This window comes from Sinocyclocheilus grahami, unplaced genomic scaffold (assembly GCF_001515645.1).
Source record: "Sinocyclocheilus grahami isolate Dianchi unplaced genomic scaffold, SAMN03320097.WGS_v1.1 scaffold259.1, whole genome shotgun sequence".
NCBI lineage: Eukaryota > Metazoa > Chordata > Actinopteri > Cypriniformes > Cyprinidae > Sinocyclocheilus > Sinocyclocheilus grahami.
The window spans coordinates 2,618,008-2,642,833 of NW_015505438.1; the positions used below are offsets into that span (position 1 = coordinate 2,618,008).

The window sequence follows — 24,826 nt, forward strand, 5'->3', positions numbered from 1 at the left end:
AACAGTTCAAATGACAAATAAATGCATACTCTGAAAGCGCTCCACAAGACATGTGTGATTATATTACTGGATGCTCGAAATTGAACGGGAGAATGCACGTTTTAAACGGCTTATTGTACAGGTAAGTTAATTGCCGTTCTAATCTAATGTGCTGCTGCACTGTAACGCACACACATTACAGACAGTAGCGCGTACATCACGCACACAGAGTCATTCAGCGCGGAAATTTATTGTCAACACTGTTCTGTGATTTCTCAATAAAATAGCTTAGAAACGGAATAGTTCAAGCATATATTTCTTAATAACTAAATTCCACAGCTTCACTACTAGTAGAGAGATGCTGCCAGGTAGAATTAATTCACACACACAATCACTCTCACTCTCACTAATGCATTCATATTAACGTAATCTTTACTGTGCTACTTTATCTGTATCTGATTTAGAATGAGCAGAAATCTGAGAGAAATATAACGACCCAAAGACAAAAGAACTGATAAAAAGCTGTTATATGAGAGAGAGACAGGGACAGCGTCACATCACAGTGGAGGCAGCTGTCTTAACCATGGCTTGTGTACTGCAAACACATACCAGCTTCATCACTGTCTGTCACGCGACTCTGTTCCCCTTTCGGGCTCTGTCTTTACATTTATTTTGAAAGCTGAAGCTCGCGATTATGGTAAGGGGCGTTACATTTCCGACGAGTGCTTGCGGTGTTCGGCCAATCACAATGCACTGGGTCAGCTGGCCAATCAGAGCAGACTGCGCTTGTCGGAAGGAGGGACTTTGTAGAAAACGAAGCGTTTGAGAGAGGCGGGGCATAGAGGACCTACAATAATGTACAGTATTTGAAAAATAATGTGTTTTTTGAACATTAAAGCATGTCAACATATTCTGTTACACCAAATACACCAAATAATGATCTTTAAAAAAGCATCATATGACCCCTTTAAGAATCACAATTTTTTTTGTCTCAAATAGAGATCATGATTCTGAACTAAACAAAACAATGTGACAAAATATTATTGCTGCAGTCTATTTAAAAGTGTTTTATTAATTTGAATGAACTATTAAACAATTTTAATATGTATTTAAAATATAATAAATTGAATACACAAATTTTTTATATTAAAATTATGAAAAAGTGTTTTTTTTTTTTTTACTTCACTTCAAGAATACTTCACTTGTTTCACTACTGGATGAATTCAGTAAGTCAGTGTTTTTGAGCAAATCTCTTGAAAGAATAATTCAATGACACATTTTTTAACAGTCACTTGTCGCCACCTAGTGGCGAAACAATCTACACAAACGTTATTTGAAGCACCAATTACTTTCAAAAGGGGATTTGCTCTATTTTGATCGCTGCTATAGACATCAATGTTTATATCTGAACTATAAACTTTCATCCCAGAATTTCTGTGTTAATATGAATGACCATAAGACCGAAATAATACTGTGTAGTTGAAAAGACTGTTTGTGAAGCTTGTGATCTTTTAACGATGAATCGTGCAACTCTAATGTCAACTCAAATGTCTAACATTATTCTGATAAGGAATCCTCAAATAATCTGAATATCGTTGTTCTCACAGCAGCCTACTCCTTCGACCAGAAGAACACGGCGCAGAACGCTAATGGAGGAAAACCAGTCCCACTCCGAACTTGCAGGCGACTCCCAGCCAGATGAGCCGAAGGATGACAGTACTGCCTCTTCCTCAGTAGCTAGTCCGCTCAAGCGAGAAACTAGAAGATCCACACGTCTCCTTGCTGACAAAAAGGAACCAAACTCTACCAATGAAGCTGATGTGTCTGAGTCAGAGTCCTGCTGCTCTGTAGTTTCTGATGTGCAGGCGACACCCAGAACCCGACGGAGGACTGCAGTCAGGGAGAAGCCCACTGTGCAGGACGAGGCATCCGAAGTTGAATCCTGCTCATCTGAGGTGTCCGCGGCCCGTTCTCGCAGTGCTCCGCGCAGCCTGAGGAAGCGTGTTCTGACTTCAGCTGCTACAAAAAATGCCGCAAAGAACGATGATGATGATGATCCCACAGGGACCGAGTCCTGCAGTTCTGCTGTGTCCGTCACTACAGCTATGGACACTCGTCGGATAACAAGGAGCCATCGGAAGACTGCTGTTCCTTCCGCAGAAGCAGATTCATCTGAACCAGAGTCATGCTCCTCCAGCGTTTCTGGCCTTCTTGGCTCTGTGGTCCGCAGATCTGCTCGAAACCAGAAGGTCAAACTGACCCAGCCGATCCCTTTGAGCTTTGAGGAAACCACAGACACCCCTTCTTCTCCAGTGTCCAAGAAGAGAGGCAGTAGGCGCAAAACAGGAGTTGACGAGGAAAATGAGTCAGACGGATGCAAGTCATGTCCCAGCATGAGTCCGTGGAGATCCACCAGGCGTCAACCCAAACTTGGTGAATCAGATTCAGAATCGGTAGCTACTGATGTCTGCAATTCTCAGGGGAGCCCAAGCCCTCAAAGAGGAAGGGGGACTCCTTGTAGTAGCCGAACTGGGTCTGCTAGTAGTACCCGTGCGGTTCCTGTAACCAGGGCAAGAAGTAAAGCAAAAGTGAATTCTGATGTAGGTGACACCGTTACAACTGTTGCTGCCATGCCTGAGGAACAGGGTGAGGAGCTTGAACCTCATCCTGAAAGTATTCCAGTACCTGATGGAAATAAAGCTGAAGACACAGTAGAACAACTGGATAGCACTGTGACCATGGGCACCAGTAAAGCTCAAGAGTACACCATGATTGAGGAGAGAGCTGAAGATACCACTGTAGTTCTTGATGAGGATGAGCCCATCGAGATGCAGGAAACCCAGAGCATCTTGCAAGATGTTGAGGTGGTGGAGGACAGTGGAACTGAAACGCTGACACTTCAAGAAAAACCTGTGGGTGAAACTTCTGCTACACTAACTGAAGAGCCTGGAGATGTTGCCATGGAAAATGATGAGCCAGAGTTTGTGGAGACAAGCCATGTTGTTGAAAATCAAACATGTTCTGAGCCTGTGAAGGAGGATACGGTTGAAGCTGTGGCAGAAGATCCTGAACCAGCTGTGGTTGAGGAGGCTTTTGAGGATCAAACTTGTACTGAGCCTGTTAAGGAGGATGTGGTAGAAACCACCCTAGAAGATCCTGTGTCAGCTGTGGTTGAGGAGCATGAGAACAAGGTTGAGTGTGAAAAGAAAGGTGTAATCGTTTATGAGGAAGCTAATGACACCATTAAGACAACTGGGAACGATTCTGTAACATTGAATGACCTTGAAGGCCCTTCTACAAGCTCACACACTGAACCAAATTTGATCACCACAGAGGAAATATCTAAGAAACCTCCTCCCCAGAAAAAAATGATCAGTTTACTCGACAGCAGTGAGGATGAAGACAGTGCTGATGAAGGTCTGTCTTCAGAGGAGGAAGGTTGTTCACAGAAAGCTGAAGATGTGCGGAGTGAAGACGATGTGATGTGCCCAGATGGAAATCAGGCGTCAGAAAAACCAGAGGCACACTGTCATGGACTGTTTGTCATAGACGCTAAACCTGGATTACGGTCTAAGAAACAGTATTATGTTGATGCCAAGCAAACCGAGGAACAGGATGAGGAGGATTTTGTTGATGAGGAAGAAGATGACAATGATGAAGATTCAAAAGTGCTGTTCACTTCCAAAAAGCCTATGTAAGTTTTTTTTTTTTCTCCTATTGTATTGATTTTTAAATATTTGTAGCTCTTCAGTAAATATTTACATGTGACGTTTAAATTTATATTTAGTCTGAAAATGTCAAACTGGTTTTTTTCTCGCTCAGGATACAGCTATCTAGTGCTATTGACACAGGTCTGAAAATGAAGGAACTTGGTGGTTTGTACATCAGTTTTGATGGCAACAAGCCAAAGAGTCTTTCCAACAGTTCGAAAACCCAGAAGGACCTGAACAATCCAGATGAGGTAAATAATCATTTATTAGATGAAGCATTGACTTTATTTGTCATTTTAAATTGTAATATTTCTCAATATTCTTTTTTTTTAATATCATAAGCATTTCAAAGCAGTTTGTGGAGATGCTTATTGAAGCTAACGCGCATGAAAAATGTATTAATTTTGTAGTTGCTGAAGAAGAGTGTTATCGTTCCGGATTTTGAGAAAAAAGATGCTGTGCCACCATACAGTGAATCAAAGCATGCTGCTAAACTCAAGCGCAAGGTGGGTACGCCAGTTCATGAACGAATGGATGGTCTTACATTTTGTGTCTCCTTGAAGGGAAAGCTGTTTTTAACTTTTATTAATTCATCTTGAAAACTTAAAACTGACGTTCAAAAGTTTGGGGTCAGTATGATTGTGGTATGAAGCATGAATGAGTTTAATATCTGGCGAAAACTCAAGTCATTATAGCGATAGTGTTAACAAGTAAAGTTTGTAGTTCTCATGCTTTTGATTACATCAGGGTTTTCTGAGCAATGTACTAATCTTATTTGTGCGATATTTGTCATACAGGCGGAAAGAGAAAAGACAACTGGTGATGGCTGGTTCAACATGAGGGCTCCTGAATTAACAGAAGAGCTAAAAAATGACCTGAAGGCACTTAAGATGCGCTCAGCTATGGACCCAAAGCGCTTCTACAAGAAGAATGACAGAGAAGGACCTCCCAAGTACTTTCAGGTTGGTTGGGAAGTCTTTATCAGCAACAGACTTTCCCCTCAAACAACTTTTCAAAAAGCCATTGTTCCTTAGACAAAAAAAAATGGGAATGGTTATCAAAATACTGACGTTGCAATCAACCATAGGTGTACATGTTTAAAGAAAAGCAAACAATGGCATATTGTTCTGTTCTTTAGTAAAGTTTTGCTCTTTTTGTTTCAGGTTGGTACAGTGGTTGACAACCCAATAGACTTTTATAGTTCAAGAATCCCTAAGAAACAAAGGAAAAGGACCATGGTGGAGGAGCTGCTTGCAGATGCAGAGTTTAGAAGGTAAGAAAGCTGTGGCTGATTAGATTTATATGGAGTAAATTATGATGAATGATTCATATTCATGACCATGGGCTTTTATTATAGATTGTTCTCACTATTGTTTTAAATTAATTGTCATGTATTAAAATACCTCTTTTCTTCTCTTTTCAGCTATAACAAAAAGAAATATCAAGAGATCATGACAGAAAAAGCAGCACAGGCTGCTGGCAAGATGAACAAAAAGAAGCACAAGTTCCATAAAAAGAAAATGAATAAATAATTTCATAAGGCAAATCAGTTTTTTTCCTCGTTCCTGAACAGGAATTGTTTAGCCTTTATATTTACAAGGCAACTATATATTTTTATTATCGGGATTATCGAAAAGGCATTTTTAGTGTTATAATCATAAGTAAAAAAAAAAAAAAAACCATGCAACTTGTACAGAGATGATTTTTTTTATAGATTTTAGACTTTTTTCTATAGAGATTGGCTGACTGATTACACCTCTGTGAATTCACAATAAATCAAGTCCGAAGAAAGTGTACTGTTGTTTTTTTTATTTTATTTTTGGCAACTATATATTTTTATTATCGGGATTATCGAAAAGGCATTTTTAGTGTTATAATCATAAGTAAAAAAAAAAAAAAAACCATGCAACTTGTACAGAGATGATGATTTTTTTTATAGATTTTAGACTTTTTTCTATAGAGATTGGCTGACTGATTACACCTCTGTGAATTCACAATAAATCAAGTCCGAAGAAAGTGTACTGTTGTTTTTTTTATTTTATTACTACTGCCGTTATCATGGAAGTTAAAAAAAAAGTAAATAACATCTTGTCAAACTCCCACTACCCCATACTGTGTTCCTGATTTGATTTAGCAGACATATGCAAATACATTAAATGACTGATTGAATGTATCTATGATCACTGTGTCCAGGTGCTTTGTCCACTGTGTCCTGTCTGTGATGCGTTGCTGTAAAGGTTCTTGTAGATTTTGCTCAAACTGTCCTCAAACACAGCTCTGTGGGGCTTTCCTGTGTATGCACCCGCTCTGTTAGTCCAGAATGTTCCGTTGTCTAAATGAACAGATGGTTCTCCAGGAATAAGCCTGCAGTATGGACAGGACACACTGTTTATGGAATGTCAAATTAAAACGTACTGTATTGCTAAAAAATATATATATACTCAAGACTTATACAGTCTTGAGTGTATATACAGTCTGATTTACGGTTATATATTCAAACTTACAACTATATTTTTGGATTAAATTGTATTTATTCAGATGTTTAATTATATATTCAGATTAACTACTATACACATATTTAATTTTCATTTACATATTCCAAAACAGAATCTATATATTAATATAATCTATAAATCTGATAATATAGATGCATTATATTATTTGTATATTTAGACTTATCCATATATAATCATAAATTTTATTTGTAGTGCGCCTTTCTTGCACTCAATGTGCTATATATTGCAACTTTCATGCATATTTTCGGAATTATAAGCAAATATTCACAATTTACATTTATATATTCAGGCTTAAAACTATATATTTAGATTTACATTTTTATATTACAATTTGTATCTATATTTGGATTTACATTTATATATTCAGATTTACTTATGTGACCCTGGACCACAAAACCAGTCTCAAGTAGCACGGGTATATTTGTAACAATAGCCAAATATACATTGTATGGGTCAAAGTTATAGATTTTTCTTTTATGCCAAAAATCAGTAGGATATTAAGTAAAGATCATGTTCCATGAAGATATTTTGTAAATTTTCCTACCATAAATATATTAAAACAATTTTTGATTAGTAATATGCATTGCTAAGAACTTCATTTGGACAGCTTTAAAAGGCAATTGTTTCAATATTTGGATTTTTTGCACCCTCAGATTCCAGATTTTCAAATAGTTGTATCTCTGCCAAATATTGTCCTATCCTAACAAACCATACATCAATGGAAAGCTTATTTATTCGGCTCATAATATATAAATCTCAGTTTTGAAAAATGTAATTGGCCCTTATGACTGGTTGTGTGGTCCAGGGTCATATACACTGAACAAAATTATAAACGCAACACTTTTGTTTTTGCCCCCATTTTTCATGAGCTGAACTCAAAGATCTAAGACTTTTTCTATGTACACAAAAGGCCTATTTCTCTCAAATATTGTTCACAAATCTGTCTAAATCTGTGTTAGTGAGCACTTCTCCTTTGCCGAGATAATCCATCCACCTCACAGGTGTGGCATATCAAGATGCTGATTAGACAGCATGATTATTGCACAGGTGTGCCTTAGGCTGGCCACAATAAAAGGCCACTCTAAAATGTGCAGTTTTATCACACAGCACAATGCCACAGATGTCGCAAGTTTTGAGGGAGCGTGCAATTGGCATGCTGACTGCAGGAATGTCCACCAGAGCTGTTGCCCGTGAATTGAATGTTAATTTCTCTACCATAAGCCGTCTCCAAAGGCGTTTCAGAGAATTGGGCAGTACATCCTACTGACAACCACAGACCACGTGTAACCACACCAGCCCAGGACCTCCACATCCAGCATCTTCACCTCCAAGATCGTCTGAGACCAGCCACCCGGCCAGCTGCTGCAACAATCAGTTTGCATAACCAAAGAATTTCTGCACAAACTGTCAGAAACCGTCTCAGGGAAGCTCATCTGCATGCACTTGCAAGTTTTAGCACAAGTCTTTGGGGACACATAGTTAAGGACGATTAGCTGCTCTTCCTGTCTCCCCGTAGCACTGTCTTAGGTATCTTGCAAACATTAAAGACATTGCAGTTTATTTCTCTGGCCACATCTGCAGTCCTCATGCCTCCCTGCAGCAGGACTATGGCATGTTAACACAGGTGAGCAGGGACCCTGGGCATATATCTTCTGCTGTTTTTCAAGAGTCTTACTGCTCTTGTAAGGCATTGTAACTGACCTTGTATAAAGTTAGCAAAATTATCTTTAAAATATAGCATCCTGAAAAAGGGATGTGTGTGTGTGTGTGTATATACACATGCATACATACATATACACACACACACACACAGTTGAAGCCAAAATTATTAGCCCCCTATGAAATTCAGATATTCTTTTTCAGATATTTCCCAAGTGATGTTTAACAGAGCAAGGGAATTTTAACACAGTATTTCTTATTATATTTTTCATCTGGAGAAAGCCTTATTTAAATTTGCCTGGAATAAAATAATTATAAAAATTTTTTTTAAATGTCTACGGTCAATATTATTACCCCTCTTAAGAAATTATCTGTTTGATTGGCTACGGAACAAACTCTTATGCAATGACTTGCCTAACTAACATAACTTGCCTAATTAACCTAATTAATCCCCTAAGCCTTTAAATTACACTGTAAACTGAGGATTAGTATCTTTCCAAACAACTAGTAAAATAATATGTACTGTCATCATGGCAAAGACAAAAAAAATTTGTTTAGACTTGAGAAAAATAATTGTTAATGCTCACAAAGGAGGAGAAGCATATACATGTTTATCAAAGTGTTTTCAAGTGTCAAGAACAGCCGTGAGAAGTAGTATCAAGAAGTTTGAAGAGACTCACACAGTGGAGAACAGAGGCAGGAAGCGAAAGATTTCGAAAACTTTGTAAAGAAAACTATTGAGAGAGGTTTCTAAAGACCCAAGAACAACTGCAAAGACACTAGTGAATGATTTAGTCAAGTCTGGGATTGATATCTCAACGAAGACGGACACTAGAGACCCGGACAGGAATGGACTGTGAGGATGCCGACCAAGAAAAACTCTTCTGAAGAAGAGACACCGCCAAGCTAGACTGAAGTTTGAAGGACAACCTGGAGAAAAACTATGTATACTAGAAACGTGTCCTTTGGTCAGGTGAGACAAAAGTATAGCTCTTTGGCCATAGAGATGTTGCCTATGTTTGGAGTAAGAAGGGACAGGTGCTCAACCCAAAGAACACCGTCTCCAGAGTGAAACATGGCAGTGGGAGTATAATGCTGTGAGGATGTTTCACTGCGTTTGGAACTGGGAATCTCTTCAGGGTCAAAGGAATCATGAATACGGAAGACTACGAGAAGATTTTGAAAGACAACCTCAGGCAATCTGCAATTGTCTCCCAGCATGATAGCGACTCAAAGCATACCTCATTTCTGGTGTAGAACTACCTCCAAATGAGCAAAGTGAACGTTTTTTTTCTTGGTTATAATTTTGTTGCTATTTATATTACAAACATTCCAAGCTTTCTAAATAAACTATTATGTTTAGAAATGATGTGTTGAAAAAACTTCTCTCTGTTCAAGAGCACTTGGGAATTATTTAAAAAATAATGAAATATTTTATAGGGGGCTAATCATTTTGTCTTCAACTGTGTGCATATATATAACCCAAAGAAATATTCTTAAAATGTTCATTTAAAGTAGAAATCCTAAACTGTTTGAAACGAGGCGATGTTTACCTGTCCTGCGGTAGCCGGTTGTCAATCACTGAGTCACGGTGGGTGGAAACATGTGAACTCTGTCTGATCCCCTCCTCCTCCTCACTCTCTTCATCCTGACAACACACACACTTTAGTCATGAAAATATTCAAATCATTATAACTAAATAATGCAATAAGCCGATGTTTAATTATAATACGGTGAAATTAGCACAAAGATATGCAGCGTTGCCGAATATCCCAAACCAATTAATTTTTTTCCAAAATCTGCTAATGCAATAAGAGTGAAACTCTCATAAAAGCAAATCCTTTGAACTGCTTGATTAAAACTCTTAAAAATAAATCCCAGTCCTTCTCTCTTTTTAAATCTAGAGTGGATTACACAGTTCCCTTCTTGAGCTGGGCTTCAGCCACGCAGCGCTTGGCACCCAACTGTGCCACTGTGGCAGCTCTTCTCTCTCTTCTATCTGTAAAAGATGAGCCTGTAACGACAGCCGTCAGCCTGCAGACCTTCTTCCCAGTGAACATGCGCTCCTTTTTTCCTCCAAGGGAGGATTTGGGGAAGCTTTAGTGTAATTAGAACTCTTTCGCTTTTCTTTCACATCAGGGTGTTCCAGCGAAACACGGCGTGGGCGGTGATGCGTTTAAGCGGCCCACGACTCGAGCGAACAGAAAGAATGAGCACGTAAGGTGATTACCTCGTTCACTTCCTGGAAGACAGTGGCAGCACATCCTGACACAATGGATGTGAAGAACACAGAGCGCTCGACAGAATCAATGGAGGACGTTTGAAACACTGACATGTGCCGTAATGAGTGTTTTGGAGGTTGCTTTTGCACGGGTTAACGTGCGCATTGAATGACAGCATTACATGCAGTTGTGATCTCAGGCGAGACGTACAAAAGAAAGCTTGCAGCGGGCTCCGTGGATGTTTAGGATTCTCTGCACTCGTTTGTGGATCTCCTCCGACTGTAAAACTTTGTAAAGAAAACTATTGAGAGAGGTTTCTAAAGACCCAAGAACAACTGCAAAGACACTAGTGAATGATTTAGTCAAGTCTGGGATTGATATCTCAACGAAGACGGACACTAGAGACCCGGACAGGAATGGACTGTGAGGATGCCGACCAAGAAAAACTCTTCTGAAGAAGAGACACCGCCAAGCTAGACTGAAGTTTGAAGGACAACCTGGAGAAAAACTATGTATACTAGAAACGTGTCCTTTGGTCAGATGAGACAAAAGTATAGCTCTTTGGCCATAGAGATGTTGCCTATGTTTGGAGTAAGAAGGGACAGGTGCTCAACCCAAAGAACACCGTCTCCAGAGTGAAACATGGCAGTGGGAGTATAATGCTGTGAGGATGTTTCACTGCGTTTGGAACTGGGAATCTCTTCAGGGTCAAAGGAATCATGAATACGGAAGACTACGAGAAGATTTTGAAAGACAACCTCAGGCAATCTGCAATTGTCTCCCAGCATGATAGCGACTCAAAGCATACCTCATTTCTGGTGTAGAACTACCTCCAAATGAGCAAAGTGAACGTTTTTTTTCTTGGTTATAATTTTGTTGCTATTTATATTACAAACATTCCAAGCTTTCTAAATAAACTATTATGTTTAGAAATGATGTGTTGAAAAAACTTCTCTCTGTTCAAGAGCACTTGGGAATTATTTAAAAAATAATGAAATATTTTATAGGGGGCTAATCATTTTGTCTTCAACTGTGTGCATATATATAACCCAAAGAAATATTCTTAAAATGTTCATTTAAAGTAGAAATCCTAAACTGTTTGAAACGAGGCGATGTTTACCTGTCCTGCGGTAGCCGGTTGTCAATCACTGAGTCACGGTGGGTGGAAACATGTGAACTCTGTCTGATCCCCTCCTCCTCCTCACTCTCTTCATCCTGACAACACACACACTTTAGTCATGAAAATATTCAAATCATTATAACTAAATAATGCAATAAGCCGATGTTTAATTATAATACGGTGAAATTAGCACAAAGATATGCAGCGTTGCCGAATATCCCAAACCAATTAATTTTTTTCCAAAATCTGCTAATGCAATAAGAGTGAAACTCTCATAAAAGCAAATCCTTTGAACTGCTTGATTAAAACTCTTAAAAATAAATCCCAGTCCTTCTCTCTTTTTAAATCTAGAGTGGATTACACAGTTCCCTTCTTGAGCTGGGCTTCAGCCACGCAGCGCTTGGCACCCAACTGTGCCACTGTGGCAGCTCTTCTCTCTCTTCTATCTGTAAAAGATGAGCCTGTAACGACAGCCGTCAGCCTGCAGACCTTCTTCCCAGTGAACATGCGCTCCTTTTTTCCTCCAAGGGAGGATTTGGGGAAGCTTTAGTGTAATTAGAACTCTTTCGCTTTTCTTTCACATCAGGGTGTTCCAGCGAAACACGGCGTGGGCGGTGATGCGTTTAAGCGGCCCACGACTCGAGCGAACAGAAAGAATGAGCACGTAAGGTGATTACCTCGTTCACTTCCTGGAAGACAGTGGCAGCACATCCTGACACAATGGATGTGAAGAACACAGAGCGCTCGACAGAATCAATGGAGGACGTTTGAAACACTGACATGTGCCGTAATGAGTGTTTTGGAGGTTGCTTTTGCACGGGTTAACGTGCGCATTGAATGACAGCATTACATGCAGTTGTGATCTCAGGCGAGACGTACAAAAGAAAGCTTGCAGCGGGCTCCGTGGATGTTTAGGATTCTCTGCACTCGTTTGTGGATCTCCTCCGACTGTGAGGGACTGGATGAACTCTGGAAACTGCAGGGAATGGAAAACAACAGGACTGAAAATACAAAACCCAAATATGAAAAATGAAGTCTTGGAATTTCACAAGAAAATCATTTACAAAGGACTGAATAGAGGCAACAACTATAATGAATTTGCACAAACTAATATTTATTGTATTATTATAATTACATTTAATTTTTTTAATGTATATATAAATGTGTAATTATTAATTTATATATATATATATATATATAATTGTTTTAATATAATTAAATATATATCATTTTAAATATAAATAATTTTAAAATAATTTATATATTTAATTTTTTTTAAAGTGTAGATACAAATTATGTTTCCTATATTGGTTATCGTATATATGCAAGAATAAAAAAAAAAAAGTCTTAAATTAAGAATAAAATTAAGTTGAAAAAACAAACAAACAGAAAACAAATACTAAAATAAATACCAACAATACCAGCTCAAACCACTAGTCTGTGCTATCGCCCTTACATTGGAGCTCTGTCATCTTGGGAAATACTAGTACATTTCAGACCAGTTAGATCATGAAGTTAAATCACAAATGCACATACAGAGACATTTATCTCCAGCCCTGTAGCAAATGCTGATATTTTCTTTTTATGCATCTAAATATGCCACAAGAGAGAAGTTCAGATGAGGAATTACCCAAACATTTTAGCTGTCCTAGGATTTACATTATTAAAACCTGTGTGAATAAACTAGCAATATATTATTAACGCACCGATCCTGTTAAAAAGATAGAAGAAGAGAATTAATTAGAATCTTTATTAAAAGTAATATAGAGGTAAAAAGACCAGCAGATCTGTACGAAAGGTCATGCATCACTGTGGTTCTTTATCTTTAACGGCCGCAACACTGGCCATCTTTACAATTACCATACAAGAAGGCCAGAGAGGGCCAGCCTGAACTTTAGAAAGCGTCGTTTCATTCCCTCCCCCCATCAGCAGCTCAAAAAGACGTGCCTGATCTCTCATTGTGCGAATCTGCGGAGCGAGCCTTAATCTCCGGGCCTGTGACTCCGGTCATGCTTTCAATTGACAAAATAGTATCACACATTTCCCACTATTTACTCTCAAGACTTAGATTGTCTATTGATTTGAAATGTTTGCTCATGCTCGTGCGGAAAAGGTGCCGGTGGTAGAGAGACTAGCAAACAAACAAACAAACATTTGCCGGTTTCGCAGCCGATGTTCAGATCAATGACAAGGGTCTCTCGGAATTTATTAAACTGTGCATCGGGTCAAACGCATTAGATCTCACTGAAACCCAATCAATAGCATTTCCCCTTGTTTTCTCAGCAGCTTTTCCCCCTTCTCATAAGTAATGAACAAACATGACCAAACATCAGGTTCTGCCATTTGAAGGCGAGGCAGTAAATTCATCTTGTCTGTTGTGTGTGATCACAATATAGATTTGTGGAATGGACGCTCTGTTTACTGGGCTTTGTTTTTATGAGCCGCACATTTAGTCAATACCACATAATTGGAAATTCATAGGAAAAGTACAAAGGGGTAGCACTTTTAGTTTTGCTCACTGCACGTTTGTAGGTTCGAGAAAAATGCATATCATAAAGTATGGATTTTAGGAAAAGCACAAGCATGACATATAATAAACATATGGAAGGATAAGTAAGTATAATGCTTCTGAATGTTGGCCCTAATGAAAAAACAAATCAATCCAATGACAAAATCGAACAGTATGAGAAGAGCAAAGACTGTCTGTGTTAAATCGCTTTGCAGCAAACAGAGTAAATGCCGTACAGGATGTTAAACGCACCGTTCTCTCAGGGAAGAGCGGGTCAGGACTGGACTCTGATCTCTGAACGTGCTGGACACAGGGCTGGAGTGATCTTTGGGGGAACTTCTGGCTGCTTGCATGGATGCCTCCCCAAGAGATATAGTGGAGAAAACAGTGTCAGAATAGGCAAGAATTCATGTACATTCATTAATCTCTAATTAGTTCAAACTAAGCACTTTGTAATTTACATGTGAGGGCTTTGATCTGAAACTTCCGAGGAGAGAGGGATCTAGAGAAGTTTTGTGGGAACATATGGTAAAATGCATCTTCCACAATACACAGAAAAACACATCTGATAATACTTAATGATCGGTAATTGATTGAAATACTCAAAACAAGTATTTAAAAGGATAGCTCACCCAAAAATATAAATAATTTACTCACCAACATGTCGCTCCAACCTGACTTTTTTCTTCTGGAGAACACAAAAGAAGCTACACTACTGTTCAAAAGTTTGGGGCTGGTAAGATTTCTTTTAGAGAAGTTAAATGCTCACTAAGACTGCATTTATTTGATCGATTGAACTATTATTGCACTTAGTATATTTTAAAATGTAATTTATTCCTGTGATAGAGAAGCTGAATTTTCAGCGGCCATTCCTACAGTCATCAGTATCACATGATCCTTTAGAAATCATGCCAATATGCTAATTTGGTGCTCAAGAGACATTTATTGTTATTAATGTTGAAAAACAATTGTGCTGCTCAATATTTTTGTGGAAAGTTTTTTCAGGATTCAAAATTATTTGAAATACAAACCTTTCATAACATTGTTTTTACTGTCACTTTTGATCACTTTAATGTGTCCTAGCTGAGTATTAATAAAAAAGTATTCATTTATTTTCTTTTGAACAGTAGTGTCTTTTCAAGATCTGTTTTTGTCCATACCATACAAGTCAGTCGGATCCAAAACAACACTGGACCCCATTTTTCTAAATATCTTCATTTGTAAATGAAAGTCATACAGGTTTGGAGGGACATGAGGATGAATAAATGCACAAATAGACATGTAAAAACACAAATATCATGGTGACCTGTGTGGTCTGTGGAGTAGCTCCGTGACTGCAGACGTAGGGGGCTTCTTTTAGGAGAAGACTGAGATGTAAGACACATGGAGGTTTCCATCAGCGACGTGTTTGGGCTTCGGGGCACCTGCAAACAGAAGATGCAATCAGCTACGTTGCCCATTAAAAGATAAATACTCGCTCATCTCTGATTTAGCAGGTGAAGTGGCGTGCATCAACACTCCATTGACACACAGAGCATCGATTATTCAAATGAATTTGACTTTCATTTGAGAGTTAATCACTTTTCTAGGAAGGTGAAAGTGAGGAGAGAAACTTCAGAGGGAAGTTACTCAGACTCAGGTGCCTGTGTATAAACTCAACTCTCAGACTTCAATTAGTCCATTCGAACTTCATTTGAATAGTAAAGTGACCAAGCGAGTTAATGAAACGAGCTATTTAGTTTTCATGCAAAACAAGTGTGCCGACTTTAAACACACATAAACAGAAAGGGCTAATCTGCTGTAATAAGAGGGAAGAATTTGCTTATCACGGCCTGACTCTTAATTACTTGGGTTAATTGCAGCCTGGGGATTTTCTTTGAAAAGGCTACCCACTTTTTAAAAGGCCTGTGACAGAAAATGCCATGATGATATCAGACACAAATCCAAGAGCTGCCTTTTATACCATGACAGCTTTGATATTTGCACCCCAGGATGTACTGTTGTTTTAGAAAACACGGAAAAGAAACAAGAGGGAGAATTTATGCTTTTACTTCAGTCACAAAAACAAGTAAAGATTTTGACACGGTTGTCCGTCTCCTGTAATCAATGCCCTCAGTGAAGAAATATGTTAATAACATGCAGTTGACCTAAGCTAATGCTCCGTGTCACAGTGATCATTAATCAAAGATTAAAAGTACACAAACTCTGCTTGTATTGTTTCATTTAGTCAATCTGACCCACCACGAACGGAGCCTGAGGGACCGTCTCTTTTTTAAATGTGTAGGGCCCAAGTTTGAGGTGGCCGAGTCGTTGTCTGGCCTCCTCAGACAGCTGACACATCTTGCGATGGGTGTAGGGTGAAGGAGCACGGCTTTGGGACGCCACCGTTGGCTTTTCGTATCCACAGGATGGCGCTGTGTCTGGCTTCTTCGAGTTTGCAGGGGAAGTTCTCACAGGACAGGGCTTAGTTGAGGAACGACCACATGACTGGATAGGAACAAAGACTTCACTGAATTAATGAATTCACTGAATAGAATTCATAGTTGCAGTGTTATCATTAACTGAAATTAAAACTAAAACTATTCCAAAAATATTTGCGGTAATGAAATAAAATTATATAAATATTTCATGAAATGCATAAAAAAGTTAAAGTACTACAATTACTAAAATGGAAATAAAAATAAATTGAAGCGAAATAGAAATAAAAAATGAGAACTAATAAAGGTGACAAACGCACATAAAACTAAATGCAACTAAAATGATTAAATACTACTATATACATAAATAATACTAAAACAACATGAAACGTGGTCAAAAATGATATTTTCTATATAATATTTCAAAACTTTCAGAAGCTCAGAGGCAACAGAAAAATAACTACATTTGGTGAAGAAAATGTCAAGGGAATACAATATGGGTGGTTGCTAAAGTGCTCTATATGTTTATTAGCATATTGCAACACAGTTGCTAAGGTGTTGTGTGGTGGCTATTCATGTCCGTAGCACAGTTAAACATTAGTGTTTAATACTTAGGGTTAGGGGTTTGTTCAAATCCCTTACTATAAGCAATAATAACAGCGATGCCTTCGCAAGCACCAGTAATATTAATGCATGGCCTATGTGTGTTTGGAAACAATCACTATTTTTCTGTCTGTTGCCACTAGTAACGCAGAAATGACTCTTCACCTTTGAAATAAAAATGGAAAAGAAGATCCCAGAGGAAGAGAGTATAAGGTCACGCTTTATTGTAGTGATATTGCGAACATCCTTCTGTTTGTACGGTGCTAATCCACTAATTTCCTTGTTATGTACACATGTAACCTGATGTAAACCTTTCCTCAGTGTTCCAATCTCACCTTTGCAGGCAAATGACTTCAATAACTCTAATCTCAGCTAACATAATTCTGAGCCCCAATAACTCTGTTCCTGCAGGCGCTGCCTGGGTAAATACGTTTTTAAAAATGTTAATTGCATTTGATGGCCGGTCTCAACCTAATATGATAATGGCATTACATGGATGTAAAAAAACAACGATAATTTAAATGCTAATTGGAACATCCTGGCATATTAAGTCATTTTTAAAAAGCAGAGAAAGAAAAAAGTAAATCCTGATAGCGATTGCCGTTTGAAGAGTCGAGATTTAATGAAATTAAACTAAGTGGCCTTTTCTCCTTTTATTCTTCTCTCTCTCTCTCTCTCTCTCCTTCCTTTGGTGAGCCAAGCATAAGGGACTAATGGTTCGAGGCTCTGGTTAAAATGACAGAGCAGTGGGGAGGTGAGGCTTTCCATAAGCACAAAGGCTTTTAGGTATGACAGCGCCATTACCTGTGTGTGTGTGTGTGTGTGTGTGTGTGTGTGTGTGTGTGTTTCTTGAGATTCTGTAGATGGATGTGTTTTCTCATTCACATTAGCTCTCGCCATCTTCTCTTCTACCATCTAAAATGCAAGTCATTTGTTTTTGCCTTTTCTAACTGATTGCCTCAGTTATTCCGAATGACTGGCCTGAAAAATACACGCTGCTTTTCACACTTCTTGACTGATAGCTTGAGCCATTCAGTATTTTAGACCCCTCACGGTATGTGTTCTGTGTGTGGACAGATCAGACATTGTTTGGAGACGCTGTATTAGAGTACTTTGGTGAACAGCAGACGATGTGTTGATGCTTATTGCCCTGAGACTATGATGAGAGGATTAAAATGCATTGTTTTTGTAACAGCATTTCAAAATAACTTCTGCTGGATTTCAATATAAGCACTTAATAAGACACTGGAAAGCCATTTTTTTATCAAACACTTTATTAGAAGCAAAAAAATATATATATATATATATTATATATATATATATATATATATATATATATATATATATATACGATTTCCATATTATATGATGATTAAGAGTGGGGTTTTCTAAACGAGGTGTTTGTGAATTGATGAAAAGCTAATAATTATATCATAAAAATGGCAAATTCAAATATATAATTTTAAAAATAAAACACAAAAATATCAAATATTTTCTTTGTTTACTGCATGACATGTGACCATGAGCTGAGCATGTGAATTTTTTGTGAAATTATTAAAATATTAAATTCTACACTAAAAAATCCAGGTCAAAAAGTTTGGGATGAAGGTAAACAAATATTGAGATGCATTACATTAGATGCTCTCATAAGAGATCATCTTTAAACTAAATAAAAATCTGAATGTTATCTGTTGTGTGAAACATTTAACACATTATGTACACTCTAAAAAATCCTGGGTTAAATACAGCCCAGTGCTGGGTAAAATAGGGACAAACCCAGCAATTGGGCTGTTTTGACCCAGCGGTTGGGTTAAATGTTTAACCCAACCTTCTGGGTAGTAACCCAACTGCTGGGTCAAAACAGCCCAATTGCTGGGTTTGTCCCTATTTTACCCAGCACTGGGTTGTATTTAACCCAGCATTTTTTAGAGTGTAGTATTGGGTGCCATTGAAAGGAAAGCTTCATTAATTCTTTGTCTGTGTACTTCGGTTAAAAAAGGTAGGGTAGGGCAAAAAAAAAAACTCCATCTAATTTTTTCCTCCAACTTCATAATCATACAAAATCGTTGTTTTGGTTTTTTTTGTAAAGTGCATCTCACTTTCTTTGCGCGTTTGCTTTGTAAACACTGTGTTGGTACTTCGCCTATGTCACACGTCACCTTTCCAACATGATTACGTAATGTGTGAAGTCGCGGACGCGCATCATGGAGATGCAATACGTGCATTTTTGATTAAAAAGTATATACATTTTCTTTTTTTTTAGAAAATGGCCAGACATTTTGCTAAATAAAACCCTTATTCATCGGCTGAGATTGTGTAGAGCCCTTTGAAGCTGCATTGAAACTGCAATTTGGACCATCAACCCTTTGTCTACCACTGAATTCAACTATACAGAGAAAAATCCTGCAATGCTTTCTTCAAAAACCTTAATTTCTCTTTGACTGAATAAAGAAAGACATGATGACATGAGGGTGAGTAAATCATCTTGGATGACAAGGGGGTGAGTAAATTATCAGGAAATTATTATTCTGGAAGTGAACTAATCCTTTAACAGATTAAGCTAAATACAATTTTGCTGATTACCACCTTAAGTTTCAAGTTGTTTAAATATCGCAATTATATATGACTCAATTAAGTAATAAAAAAAGTACAAAGTGGCTCATCTTATGCAAAGAGTGTCTTCTAGTAGGATTGTAGTATAAACTATCTATGTAATGTAATGATATGGAAAACAAAAACAAACCCAAGATCTGTGCCATTGCTGTGAGATAATGAAATACTGTATGTGATTGCATTATGTGCCTGTTAATGTGTCCTGTGAGTTTGCTTTCATCTATCAGGTTGTTCAGTTTGTAGTAATCCAGGAATGTCCGGGCCACGTTTCTGCCCAGCTTCATGTCTATATGAGGAAATTAAGGAACCTTTGAGATCACATAACACAGATTATCACTGTACAACGACTGCACATCTCAGCTGTGGAACCCCACATAAATTATTATTTTTTGGTTGGAAAAACAGCAATATAACGTGACCTTCATATGCATATTTATTGGTCTTTCGACTGTTTTATTGTCATTGATAAAAACTTGCCGGCATTGAAGAGTCAAATACCTTGAGCCCACTCCAGCAGTCTTTCTCTGTATTCCTAAAGAGACAGTCGACAACAAAGCAATATTGGAACGCCTCCTAGGCCCCAGCACAGTTAGAGCGTCGGATCCCTCGGAACCTTTAAATCTCTGTTCTGACGTGCCACTTTTAATTGAAAAATAAATAAATAAATAAGAGCCCGATTTTCTCCCATCTCGTACCAACGCGACCATTTGCAGTAAATAACTGGCCAATACCCAGCAGAGCAATGCGGAGAGTAAATAAGCGGGACAGGCGAGCCAGCGCTCAGCTCCTCGTGAGGATAAATCAAACGCCTCTCAGTCAAGTCAGCCAAAAGGAAAAAAATGCATCTCATTCCTGCAGTTACTTACAGCCGGAGCGTTATTTAAATTCATGCATCTACTCCAAAACCCCCCCACAAGCCTTTCTTCCACCGTGCCGACGTTACAGAGCACATCAATTACCAAAAGCACTGCATCAAAGAGCTGTGAGGGCACTTACAATGCAACTGAAAGAGTGGGAGCCGTTTAACTCCAACAACCACAAGCCAGGCGAAAGTTAAACGGAAATCATTTTCTTTTAACCTAAAGGAATAGTTCATCTGCAAATGAAAATTCTGTCATCATTTATTCACCCTCGTGTTGTTCCAAACCTGACTTTCTTTCTTCTGCCGAACACAAAAGGAGACATTTCAAAGAATATACTGGACATTTTTTCCATGCAACAGCAAATAATGGAGAATGGAGACCGGAGATTCAGGCTTAAACCCCCCCCCCCCCAAAAGAAGTAGTTCATATGACGACAACTCTGACGGCATACAATATGATCATAAACTAACAGACCGAACCAAATATCTGCCCTAGCTTCATTTGGTGATACAACAGAGCTGATGATGTCCAGCTGAACAAATTGAACAAATCATTGTTTTGAGTCAGATCTTGTTTTGGTTAATCTCCTTCACAAAAGTGGTCTGACTGACTCATTCCAAAATTAAACTAATGAAGTTTCAAGTTCGATTCACTGACTCAATAGTTAAAGGGTTAGTTCACCCAAAAATAAAAATTCTGTCATTAATTACTCACCCTCGTGTTGTTCGAAACCCGTAAGACCTTCGTTCATCTTCGGAACAAAATTTAAGATATTTTTGATGAAATCAAAGGGGGTCTCTGACCCTCCCATAGACAGCAAGGTAACTACCACATTCAAGGTCCAGAAAAGTACCAAGATGATCGACAAGCTACGAGAATACTTTTTTTGTCCAAAGAAAACAAAAATAAGGACTTTATTTACTTTATTTAGGACTTTACACACGCGAGCATGTGGCGTTGCTGACCCAAATCCGGCGTAATGACGTCATCACGCCGGATCTGGGTCAGCGCAGACGCTGCCACACGTTCGCGTCATGGTACTGTCATGAACGCGTGTCCAAAGTGACACAGTAGAGACGAAAATGTGGAATAAAGTCATTATTTTTGTTTTTTTTGTGCAAAAAAAGTATTCTCGTAGCTTCGTAACTTTACAGTTGAACCACTGATGTCACACAGACTACTTTGTCGATCATCTTGGTACTTACAATGGGCTTGCAGTGTCAGGGGTTTGGACGGGGCCCCAACTGCACTGGCTGCCTCGAGTTGCTGGCAGTGCACCTTGCCCGGGGCCGTCTCAAAGGGCGCTTACGAGGCAAGCATGTACTAGTCCGCACGGACAACACAGCGACCGTTGCGTACATCAACCGACAAGGTGGTCTGCACTCCCCTTCTTATCGCAACTCGCCCGCCACATCCTCCTCTGGAGTCAGAAGCATCTGAGGTCGCTTCGTGCTGTTCACATTCCTGGGCTGCTCAACCGGGCAGCCGACAAGCTGTCCTGAGCTGCGCTCCCGGGAGAATGGTGACTCCATCCCCATTCTCGCCGAGAAGACCCCCAAATATGCCCGATCAGAGTTGTGCTGTCCTTTTTGCAGCAAGGGTTGGAGCGAAGGCTGTCTCTCTCCACCCTTAAAGTTTATGTCGCTGCAATCTCTGCTAACCATGACCCCGTAGAAGGAGGTTGTTGGGGAAGCATGACTTGGTCGTCAGGTTCCTTAAGGGGGCGAGAAGGTTAAATCCTCCACGGCCCCCCTCTATTCCCTCTTGGGACCTGACTCTGGTGCTCACGGCACTAGACGTCACGTCCCGTCACCACAGCTCCTGTACCACCGCTGAGCGGCCGGGTCACCGGCTCGGCTCATCAGCGAAAACCTGAATATGCGCTGCATCTGCTGCCTACTTATACTCACGCTGTGATCAGCAGCAGCTGGATGCAATAATCGCATGCCAATGTGCATTGGCTCGTTTAGTTTACACTCGAAGTAGATTGGTCCCTCTAAGCGAGATCCCAATTCGTCGGTCCTCCAACGTGACGTCTCCGTTCCCTCCTTCAGGGAACGAGGGTTATATACGTAACCGAGACGATTTCACCAAAAATATCTTAAATTGTGTTCCGAAGATGACCGAAGGTCTTATGGGTTTCGAACAACACGAGGGTGAGTAATTGACAGAATTTTCATTTTTGGGTGAACTATCCCTTTAACATCTCACTAAAGATGAAGGTTATCAGTGAATAATAGCTTCCATTTGTGTTGGTTCCTCACAAAACATACATAATGCATGAGTCTTATAAACTGCTTTTATGATTCATTAGCTTTTTGTCTCTTTTTTTGTAGCTCAAAAGCTCCATTACATTATTTTGAATTTCTTCTTTTGCGTTCCATAGAAGTCAGTCAGTCATACAGGTTTGGAACAACATGAGAATTTTTTATTTTATTTTATTGGTGACCTTTGTCTTTAAACTACATTTTTTATACAAGATTTCAAAGAAAAGTTTGATCTTGTGATATAGATCATAGTCTATGTGTGTTACGGACTGTGATGGATGTCTGTGTTGCAGGACACTGGCTCAGAATAGATGTTCCATCATGATCTGATAAGGAAGGTTTTCTCCAGCTGTGTGTTGTGGTTAACGGGCTGCTCTTTTGGGGCCGGACACCGTTGATGAATGAACACAGAGGTGTTATTTTTCACCTTTGGCTGTCAGCCCTTTACCGATGTTCTGAGATGACATGTCTGACTGTCAGGGCTGTTGGAGTGAAACAAGAGCCCTGGAAGAAAAACAAGGTGCAAAGCGATTCAGTCGTTTTTTATTTTTATTTTTCCAATTTCTTCCAACAGTCAAAAATCTCACTGGTCACATAACCCGCTCTCTGAGGCCTTGACAGCCACTGCAGTGTACGGAGCCATTCTGGGTTCCATCCCTCACCCAGCGGGCTGATGGGAACTCTCTCCATGACTCCAGCCCCTGTCTTTACACCCCATCTGGCCAGGGTTGCAAACACTGCAGCCCTCCAAAAACAACTGCTATTTTTGGATGCCGGGCAGGGAAGATGGCAGGGTTCACTTTGAAATTATGATACAGCATTTCTGTTATGTTTCTAATGTGCACCGTATTGATTAAGCAATAGCGTAAAAGACCGCAAAAAAAATGGCTACTTTAGTGGTGCTCAATTGGTTTCGCTTTGTGGCAAGTCAACACAGCACCAAAATAGTTTATTACTGTAATGTTGTAATATAGAAATATATTACAATTCTACAACTACTAATAAATGAAAATAAATAGGATATTATGAAAAAATAAAAAATACTGAATTGTATTACAATTAATAATAATAATTGAAAATAAATGATATTATAGGAAAATTAAACAGACAAATTAATGACTGAAATGTATAATAATAATAATAATAATAATAACAAAAATTACTGATTAAGATAACTGTGTGCAAAGCTAAATATATTGTTTGTTTAAAAATTATAATAATAATGATGATGCAAAATTTAGTTGTTTGTTTTAAATAAGAATACAAAATAATAATCATTATATAATCCAAAATAATATTACGATGTAAAATTAAACAAAAATGCAAAAAAAGTAATTAAGACAATATTATGCTAAATTAAAAGAAGTTTAAAACGATATGCAAAATTTTAAATAGTTTGTTTTAGAATAATAAAATAAATAATCCCAAATAATACTGCTATGCAAAATTAAACGTTAATAATAATAATAATAATAATAATAATGAAGTTATGCAAAATGAAAGGTTGTATGTTTTAAAACAATACAAAATAATGCTACATTAAATAATCTAAATAATAAGAATGAGAAAATTTGAATTTTATGAAATGAAATAATAATGAAATAATAATAATAATAGTAAAAGTAGCTTTTATAATAGCTTTGTTGTAGCACTTCTCAGAACAGACTAGCAATCCATTTTTGATTTGCAACCCACTAGTCGAGAACCACTGGTCTTTTGTGTTATCAAGTCTGGCAGAAGCAACAAAATATTATACCAAAGTGTCCTCAAAAATCTCTCGCATCCATGACATCTTTGCTTTGACCTCGTAAAAAGTTTCATGCTTCCCTTCGATAAACAGAAACTCTTCCAGCCAGTGAGTATGTGCGTACGTGGAGCCCTGACAGAAATAGCCCGGGACCCTGCCGTGTGCAGATGGCCTCTCCACTTGTGATGTCACATCATACCCATTTATAACAGGAAATATGTTATGGAAGGTCTGATGAGGAAGAGGAGAAGACTTCATCAGCATCACAGTTGTGAGCAGGACGCTCCTGCGCTCTGATTGGCTGTTGGCCACGGCCCAGCAGCTACCAGAATGCCTAGAACAACCTGGAAGCAGGTGGAAATGCAAGGTACTGCCAGAACGTGGGATGAGGCCTGTGGAGGGCCGGAATTTTCCAAAACATCCTCCGTTCCACCTGGACGGTAGACGAGAGCTGTTGCATAATAATGAGACATGAAGGTTAGGCATCCCGTGTGGTGAAGTGGTCACGATCGCAACAGAAGCCAGACTGCAAACATCATGAGACAGAATTACGCTTCAAATTTAACCACTCAGATGTGAAGGGAATCCTAATAAATGGGGG

The 24,826-nt window shown here is 38.7% G+C and overlaps 2 protein-coding genes and 1 long non-coding RNA gene across 4 annotated transcripts in view; 1 reads left to right on the forward strand and 2 right to left on the reverse strand.

Moving 5' to 3' along the window:
* The window catches only part of LOC107599013 (deoxynucleotidyltransferase terminal-interacting protein 2-like), an 11,665-nt gene extending 6,185 nt beyond the window's left edge, over positions 1 to 5,480 (forward strand). The window contains exons 2-7 of one of the 2 annotated variants that reach the window (XM_016290502.1): positions 1,587 to 3,673; positions 3,802 to 3,940; positions 4,100 to 4,195; positions 4,487 to 4,651; positions 4,853 to 4,962; positions 5,113 to 5,480. In XM_016290502.1, coding sequence (XP_016145988.1) covers positions 1,587 to 3,673; positions 3,802 to 3,940; positions 4,100 to 4,195; positions 4,487 to 4,651; positions 4,853 to 4,962; positions 5,113 to 5,221 — 2,706 coding nt within the window. In that variant the 3' untranslated portion in view covers positions 5,222 to 5,480. The remainder of the gene's footprint in view (positions 1 to 1,586; positions 3,674 to 3,801; positions 3,941 to 4,099; positions 4,196 to 4,486; positions 4,652 to 4,852; positions 4,963 to 5,112) is intronic. The other variant, XM_016290503.1, reaches the window with a different exon arrangement.
* A 250-nt stretch (positions 5,481 to 5,730) lies between these two features.
* On the reverse strand, positions 5,731 to 17,114 carry LOC107599047 (spermatogenesis-associated protein 6-like). The gene is made up of 9 exons (XM_016290531.1): positions 17,071 to 17,114; positions 15,957 to 16,224; positions 15,022 to 15,139; positions 14,177 to 14,217; positions 13,968 to 14,074; positions 12,146 to 12,182; positions 10,297 to 10,356; positions 9,418 to 9,512; positions 5,731 to 6,053 (listed from the first exon to the last, which is right to left on the reverse strand). The coding sequence occupies exons 1-9, from the start codon at positions 17,112 to 17,114 to the stop codon at positions 5,870 to 5,872; spliced, it is 954 nt and encodes a 317-aa protein (XP_016146017.1). The 3' UTR covers positions 5,731 to 5,869.
* A 2,427-nt stretch (positions 17,115 to 19,541) lies between these two features.
* The window catches only part of LOC107599015 (uncharacterized), a 32,612-nt gene continuing 27,327 nt past the window's right edge, over positions 19,542 to 24,826 (reverse strand). Inside the window, exon 4 of the long non-coding RNA XR_001610628.1 lies at positions 19,542 to 19,634. This is a non-coding gene — a long non-coding RNA (uncharacterized lncRNA). The remainder of the gene's footprint in view (positions 19,635 to 24,826) is intronic.